This window comes from Fibroporia radiculosa (genome assembly GCF_000313525.1).
Source record: "Fibroporia radiculosa TFFH 294 genomic supercontigs, scaffold2537, whole genome shotgun sequence".
Lineage (NCBI taxonomy): Eukaryota > Fungi > Basidiomycota > Agaricomycetes > Polyporales > Fibroporiaceae > Fibroporia > Fibroporia radiculosa.
In genome coordinates, this window is record NW_012133354.1 from 106,019 (window position 1) to 114,239 (window position 8,221).

Below are 8,221 nucleotides of genomic sequence, written 5' to 3' on the forward strand. Positions count from 1 at the left end.
CAGCAGGGGTTGTCTTGGAAGGCTCACAGCAAGTCGAAGCATCGTTGTTCCATTCCCAGCCACCGGAGCACTGGGGAGGAGGATCTTCTTCCGAAGGAGGCTCCTGGGGAACACAGCACTCCTTGCCGTCATGCCATTCCCAGCCATTAGTTGGGCACTGGTTGGGACCCTGAGGAGGGGAAGGAGGGTTAGATTGTCCACCGTATGGCAAACAGCAGGATTTGTTGGGATAACTGACAATATCGTACATTAGCTTCCCAGTGACGTGGAAAACTACCAAGAGCACGCAAGACTCACTAGAACTCAATGTCGCTGCATTGAGTATTGGAAATTGCCAAAACATATGGGAGGGCAGCCGCAGCGACCAAAGCAAGGGATATGAAACGGGCCATGTAGAAGGATCGTGAGCTCGTAGGGAACGACAACGGCGAGAGAAGGAAGAAAGCTGTGGGAAGAAAGAGGGAGGCTCTTGAGAAAAGGTCCGGGCTGCTGTCGGGTGCGCGTTTTATAATGAGATCTCGCGATGACCGCCCCGGCGCCGGCCGTCGGTTAATATGCGCGTTTAACTTGAGATGGATTCATCTCGCCGCTACCAACGCATGTCCGGACGGCTGCAGACAACAAGGCAGCTTAACCCCTGCACATCACAGATCCGGGCTACCAATCCACAGGCCAGACCTGATAAAGGTGCTTCAAGAGGTCCATCCTCACTTTGTAAATCTGTTCGCTGCGATGCCGTTGACAGTTGACCTGTGTACATGGGAGACGCCAACACCGCAGTTTGAACGCCCGAGCGGTTGGTTCCAGAATCGACCGGCTCTACCATTGGCACCCGGTGGGACGTCTTCGATCGGCTTTGAAACGGCTACAAGGGTAGCCCGTTGCCATGCAGAAGCTTCACTTTCACGTCTGGCGGTCGTAGACTCGTACATAGTTGCCCCCCATTCCCCTCATGATATTCTTGGCTTCTCAGCGCCTAATTCGTCCTCTGACACTCGTAGTGTCGGGCGACGCAGGAGCAGTGGGGGAGAGTGAATCAACAAGAAAAACCACTCGTCATGCACGATCGCTTTATGTATACGTAGAAGACACAACTTGTACACTACATTTCTTGCGCGTCGACCTCTGATATTATAAAACAACGAAGTTGAATCAGACTGTCATGTTATATGGACAACTCAAGCAGGGTCGGGTATTATGTCAGGCTGTCATAGCTGCAGTCACGTCAAGCCATCAGGGTTGTTTTAGTCCAGCAGCGGCTAGTGAAAGCTTACCTCCCGCCTCGTGAGTTTTCTGTAGCCCACGTGCAGCGAAGAATCGCACATCAGCGTCTTGATCGTTCTTCAGCATCTCCAAGACTGGGAAAACCTTCTGCTCAATCAATTGCCGACCTTCAGCACGGTCACCGAATGTCGTCCCCAAGACCTCAAGAGCCTTCGCAACGTTGAACCTGATGTTAGGTATAGGATCATTGGCTAGTTGCAGCAGGGTCTCGAGTATGTCGCCACGAACGATCTCGAGAGTGAATGAAGGTGCAATGACCTGGGATAGTGCGTACGTGAGAGGCGACTACGACTGGATGACAAGTGACTCACCGTAATTGCCTGTACTGTGGTCATTCGATACAAATAGTTCGGGTGTTGACCCATGCCAACCACCTTGGGTACGATCTGAACCTTGGCCCAGTCTACACCGAATACCTCCGTCAATTTCTTAAGGTTGACGATCGCAGCTTCTCTAATGCTGAACACTGTATCTCCCAGCCATGACATACAAAGATTTCCTAGTTGCTCATCGAAGAAAGGCTTCCCCAGCTGGTTCGCAAGGAGAGGTATATACTCAATGATGGCTTGCCGCACGCGCCACGATTTGTCTTCGGCAAGCTCGACAATTGCAGGAAGCAAGCTCTCCGACAGGAGTTCAATCCCGATCACTAGATGTTATCTTAGTAGGCGTCGTCTCCTCGAGCAAGGGATAGAAACATACCAGTATTGACCTGCTCGAGTTTACTGATAATGTTTAACCGCACCTCAGGGAACTCATCCTTGAGAAGGTGGAGAAAGAGGGGCAACAGGTGTTCGATTGTAGCGTCCTTGCCTAGGAGCGGTGCAAGTCCGCTTATTTGATTAGCTAGGGCTGCGCGAACATGTTGAGAGGTGTCTTGACAAAGATCTCGCACGCAAGGCACAATACGTGCCAGTATCACTTCCTTTTCGAGCAGCTTGGAAAACCCTACATATCGTGTGGCACACTGTGAGAGCAAATAAGGACGAACAGGTGATCACGACTACCTGGGATCTGTCCAGCTGCGGCAGTTCTAACTTCAGCTTCATTGTCTTTTAGAAGCTGAACATAGTGTCCGATCAGCTCCTCTCTCACCATCTCCTGTCCCACTGTCTCTGCGAGCTGATGAAGCTCAGTACCTTCACAGCACAAGTAGAATTCGACCGGGAGGACCAACCTCGTTAAAATGACTGGCTGCCATATATCGTACTCTCCAACTCTTGTCAGTAATGGTTTGTCGAATTTGCTTGAGTAACAAGTCCTTGACTTCTGCCGGTGTCAAATGTTGGGCAATTGCGATCAGGTCCTCTACGGTCAAAAGGCGGACAGAATCTTGATCATCCGACTGCAGTCTCCGGTAGACGGCCAGTCCATCTGCTAGAACGTGAGGCTTCGACAGCTTCTTGATAAACGGCTATGACGAGCAGAATGAAGTCAGCATGAAAATTTAGCCTTCGTACATTAAAAAAGGCGTACCCCAAGCCATTTCGCTGCCGCTCGCCGCACCATCGGGGTATCGTCCGTTCCTAGAGAAGCAAAAGCTCGGCGCAAGTCATCTTGCATTGCGGTCCCAACTTTGTCATACACCGGCGCATACAAGGCACATGAGGAAGTGCGCGACGTGAACCACTCGCCACGCGACAGCCGCTGTACTAGAGGAAGGTAGTATTGCTCTATTTGACTCGAGTTCAATACCTCAGATACTTTGGTAATGGATTCTGCAGCCTGATAGTCGGACAGTGCCATCGTTAGATGAATAGGGAGTCAATTAGTTTGAGGCAGTAGAGCATACCTTGTCCCTGACAAGCGTCTCCTCGACCGCAGAGAGATTCTCCAGGGGTCCGAGCAGCAATTGAGCGTACTCGGCGCCACCGATGTACTCCTCAAAGTTTCTACCAAGTTCCTCAGCTAAGGCAAGCAGGACCTCGTCCTCATCATCGACAGATTCTTGCAAGAAAGGTATAAGCTCGCCGCGAGCGCGTTCTGGGCCAAGGGCGAGGGCGATTGTTGAAATGCGGTGAATGGCGTTCAGTCGAAGTTGAACATCCTCCGAACGTAACTCATCCATAAGGATGGCGATCGGAGCAATCTACACGTATATATATTCACGCTTCCTTTGTATATTTGGACAAAAACACTCACATCATCCGTCGAAAATCCTGGATCCATGATCGACTTTGGCGAGACGAACTTTGTTAGATGAGGATGCCGGTCGACAACGAGTGATCCCAAGCACAATCAACTGAGTAGATGTAATGGATGTGGAGTACGCAGTCGGTATCTAGCGAAATGGGTAGAGTCGAAGAAACAGAGTGTCGACAATCGAGTCTGAGCGACGAGACCAGAAGACTTTCGCGCGCGTGTCCGTGCGCCACAGCTTCGCCTGGATACTATCAGCCTTCGATTAACTGGTCGGTTTTTTTGGGTCGTTGGGCATTTCCTCAGCTTAGCTCGCCGAGACACACAGTATTTGGATTCAAAAAAAGTCACTTATTACAAATAATAACATTTTATAAAAACAACCTCGCAAGTGACAAAAGCATCTCTTCGCGAAGAAGAGTGAAGTTCCAAAAATTGTGGCGTTAATTGCGACTCGTCCGAGTCACAATAAGAGATGGTCCCCAAGTTCCAAAGCCACTGCAATGCAAGTTGATATGTGAGCATTGCATACGACATAAGAAGACTTGTAATTACCTTTATTATAGACAGTTGCCCACAAGAAGGCAACTTAGCTGTTGTAAATACAACAGCTTCAATTTGCCACATACTACGGGCGCAGTATGCGTCCTGACGAAAACTGAAGGCATCTACTGAGTAGAATAACTCTTCAGTATCGAAGGGGATTGTAGGTGTCGCAACTGAGAATTGCATCGCCTGTACGAGAGACTCATCAACGCAGCGAAATACGCTGGCCAACATGTCGTATGTGCTACACAGCCATGTATGAATGTATGACGACCGGCGAGCATAAGTTCCCACATCGGGATAATCTGGCTGTCGCGATCGCAACAGCTTCGGTGGGGCCGCATACTGCAGATGCGATTACAACCCCAAGCGTCCTTACGAAAACTGAAGGTGTCTACTAAGTAGAACAGCTCTTCAGTATCGAAGGAAATCGTAGGTGTCGCAACATGAGACTAGCCAACGCAGCGAAAGACACTGGTCAACATGTCATATGTGCCACGCAGACATGCACGACGACCGGTGAGCATAATTTTCCACAGTGGGTAATCCATGCTACGCAGTGTGTACAAGTAACGGGCCATGTACCGCTGGACATATACACCATTCGGTGCAGCGCAACCGATCAGTGGCAATGTTCACAGCAGTGATCGAGGACCCATCCCTAGTAAACCAGGGTCTAGGGCCGAAGGTATTATCGCGATGAGACTCGAGCTTTGTCGCATATCACATGGATACACGGACGACACCGATAAATAGTATTCTCGGATGTCATAAGCAAAGCGATCCCAAAGCAAATGTCTTTTTCTATCCAAGGATGCACTTCTGTGCACATCGCATGCACAAATCTGCCGAAAGATACCAGAAATATCCTCGTACAGATATCAGAAGCAAGCCCGGATAAAAATCATTTACGCATCTTTATCAACAACGTCACCAACGAACTACGAACTGCGCATATGGGACGCGTAGATCGAGTGCGGCGAAAACATCATCGTTCGACATTGTGGTGTTTATTTCATAGAAATTCAAGTCCACTGTTTTGCAACAGCGTCAGCTTCATGGTAATGATGATCAAATGGCAATAGCGCATTTGCCGATTTTCATGGAGTACGCTTCGCCGCACAACTGAGTGTGGAGGACGCCGATAGCGGGAAGCCTCGTACGCCCCACTCGAAGCTGCCATGTGAGGTTCTTATCTTTGGTTCATACCGCCGATGTCCATGACGTTGGCACTTCAGGGGACGACAGATTTGCGTCAAACCTCCATCATCAGGCGGATGTGTGGTCCGGCCATGACTTTGTCCATGCTACGCCAAAGACACAGGGCATCCGATAACCGAATTGCAGTCTCGTGATGCCCTTGCCATGGAGGCCGACGATGTGTGCAACATCAATGCGTACACCTAGACGGTGATCAAAGAAGGGAGCAACAAGTAAGAAAACAAAAAAAACATACTTCGAGACAAACTGAAACCGAGCTGAGGCACGACGCAATGCTGGAGCTCCGAAACAGCTTATATTGTATATAGGAAGCTTAGGGCAGGCCGAGACGAGCGTAGTCATGTGCTGTGTCATTGGTCAGCGGTCCAGATGACGTCATTGAGGCTTGCGAGCCTCTCAGGTCATCTCCTGGGTCTTCAGTCACTCAGTACTCAGCGCCAGCAATCGCCGTCTACCCTCATGCCCGTCGCGCAGCAGTCAGGGAAGGTGTTAATCAGCCATCCAAAGGTGTGTCGCTGTCGGGCTTCGTCTTATCACTATGCCGACCACAGCGTCCAGGGTGCCTCGGCAGAGATTCTGTTATACGGTGCGACCGTCATCTCCTGGAAGTCTGGTAGTATACCTAGCCCGGAGCTTGTCGAACGACTTTTTGTTTCATCAAAGGCCACCTTGGACGGCAGCAAGCCCGTTAGAGGTGGAATTCCCGTCGTCTTTCCGTGCTTTGGCGCTCCCACCCATCCCGAACATTCACTACTTGGTCAACATGGGTTTGCACGCAGCGAGCTGTGGACATTCCATAGCATTGTGATGGACAATGAATCTGGCGTATCTGTGAAGCTCAGTGCGTCAGCTCGTTTGTTGGTCATCTCTCAATGCCACTGAAGCAAAGATTATAGCTCTCGAACCGAAAGCCAGTATCACTGAGAAGTTCAAGCGGCCTTTTCACCTCTCATATATTGTGACACTAGCGGAGCATCAATTGTCCACCGATCTTCACGTCAAGAACACTGGCTTGTCCACCTCACCCCCTCTCGAATTCCAGGCGCTCTTTCATAATTACATTCGCGTACCTTCTGATGACGTCCTTGTCACTCCGCTGCAAGGAATCACATACTACGATAAGACAGAAACCTCCGAAGAACTCCGCAGCCTTCCCAAAGTGGAAACGCGAGCCAGTGTCGATGTGCGGGAATTCACGGACTTCGTGTACGAGAATGCACCCGGGACCTATGAGGTAGCTTCGCCAGTCAGCAGGATCGAAGTCAGAGCGACAAATCTCAAAGACGTAGTCGTATGGAATCCCCGAGCCGAGGCAGGATCAAAGATAGCTGATATGGAAGCTGGAGGATGGTGCGCAGGTTTCTTTTTTTTTTCAAGCGCTCAATGCCTGAACAGTACCATATACCCAGGGAGAGGTACATTTGCGTCGAACCAGGATATGTACGCGGATTCGTGGCAGTTGAGGCAGGACAGACATGGATTGGCCAGCAAGTGTTAACAGCTAAGCTTTAAAGAAAGAAGAGAGATGTCTGTACCAACATGAACTTGAAGCGCGATACGTGATAGGTGTGACAGACCACGATGTGACCATCTATGCTTGAGTGTGACAAGTCGCGTCGACGCGTCTTAGACTTGCTCGTATGACAGGGTCCGCTTGCTCGTATATAATGCGACGACATGGCCACCAATGAACCCTCCCTACGTGTACGCGTAAATCAGATTGATCACACACTCGCCCACCCTGGCCCGCTTGACAATGCCACCCTTCCTCGAGTGCCTATTATCCGAATCTACGGAGAGTCGTCCAGAGGCAAGAAAACTTGTGTACATGTACATCAAGTGTATCCTTATTTCTTTATTGAGTACATAGGCAAGATGGATCCAGACAGTGGTGAGCGTGCCTCCCCTTGTGCTCTACCCAGTGCTGAGCCGATCGTTCAGTGAATCGCTATGTCGCGAGGATCTCCCACTCGTTAAACCGTGCTATTGCTATATCATTGAAGCGCAATCCTCATTCACCCAAATCTCAGTTTGTCCGCGCAGTCCTGCTAGTGAAGGGCGTCCATTTCTATGGCTTCCATACATCATACTCTCCGTTTCTCAAGATTCTTATCGCCGACCCCACCTTCGTGAATCGTGCAGTGACAATATTGCGAGCGGGGACAGTCATGAAAACCAAATTTCGTGTCTACGAGAGCCATCTGAGTTATCTGCTGCAGTTCTTATGTGACTTCGGTCTTTACGGGTGTGGTTGGATGGATCTTGGTGAGGTGTGGGAGCGTAGCGGAGATGATGGTCATGATTTCCTACACAGTGACATCGTTTATACTAGCTCCGAAGAATCGGCAACGAATGGTAACTTGAAACCCTCCCCCTATTTCCGTCAATCCCGTTTACCCCTTGAAGTTGATGTGGCGTCTCACCAAATTTTAAATCGGCATCTTATATCTTCTCGCAATATTCACCACAAGCTCACCATTCCTGCGGATCCGTTATTAGCTGAACCCTTAGTGATCAGCGTACGTGAATTATGGGAAGATGAGCGTCGTCGGAGACTTGCCAAAGGTTTGTCCCCATCTCCAGAGATACCACAAGATCCAAGTGTAAAATCCAGGGGTCGCGGTGGGGAATGGGTAGCGGAAGCGCGATGGTGGGACGAGATCAGGAAACGGATCACTAAAGAGCAAGACCACAAAAAGCTTCTTAGTAACAGTAAGGGCTGGGAGAAGTGGGTGATGACCACGTTTGAGAGCATTGAGGCTCTATGGGGAGCGGAGTGGAAGACGTGGAGACCTGGTCAAGCCGAATTTACCGAGGTGGACAAGTTGGGTAGCGGAGGGGAAAATCCATACGCTATCGTGTCAAGCGCCCCGGAAGACGACCCTGCGCTAGCGGAAGCGGATATAGATGAAACAATGCTTTCTAGTCAAGCCATGGAGCAGCTCGTCGCAGAAGGGGAAGAAAACTGGAAGAATGAACATGTCGACGATCACCAGGCTAATGAAGAAGTCCATGAAGATGAAGATGCTGC

The 8,221-nt window shown here is 50.0% G+C and overlaps 2 protein-coding genes across 2 annotated transcripts; one reads left to right on the top strand and one right to left on the bottom strand.

Annotated features, from left to right (window-relative positions):
• Positions 1–1,233: 1,233 nt before the first annotated feature.
• FIBRA_04054 (uncharacterized protein) lies at positions 1,234–3,453 on the bottom strand (the record flags this gene model as incomplete). The annotated part of the gene is made up of 8 exons (XM_012325874.1): positions 1,234–1,542; positions 1,596–1,933; positions 1,987–2,232; positions 2,292–2,406; positions 2,462–2,698; positions 2,761–3,009; positions 3,077–3,373; positions 3,427–3,453. The coding sequence occupies 8 exons, from the start codon at positions 3,451–3,453 to the stop codon at positions 1,234–1,236; spliced, it is 1,818 nt and encodes a 605-aa protein (XP_012181264.1).
• A 2,196-nt stretch (positions 3,454–5,649) lies between these two features.
• Positions 5,650–6,702, top strand: FIBRA_04055 (uncharacterized protein; the record flags this gene model as incomplete). Its single annotated transcript, XM_012325875.1, has 4 exons — positions 5,650–5,697; positions 5,749–6,031; positions 6,087–6,540; positions 6,600–6,702. 4 exons carry the CDS (start codon positions 5,650–5,652, stop codon positions 6,700–6,702), a joined length of 888 nt encoding a protein of 295 aa, XP_012181265.1.
• Between the last annotated feature and the right edge of the window lie 1,519 nt (positions 6,703–8,221).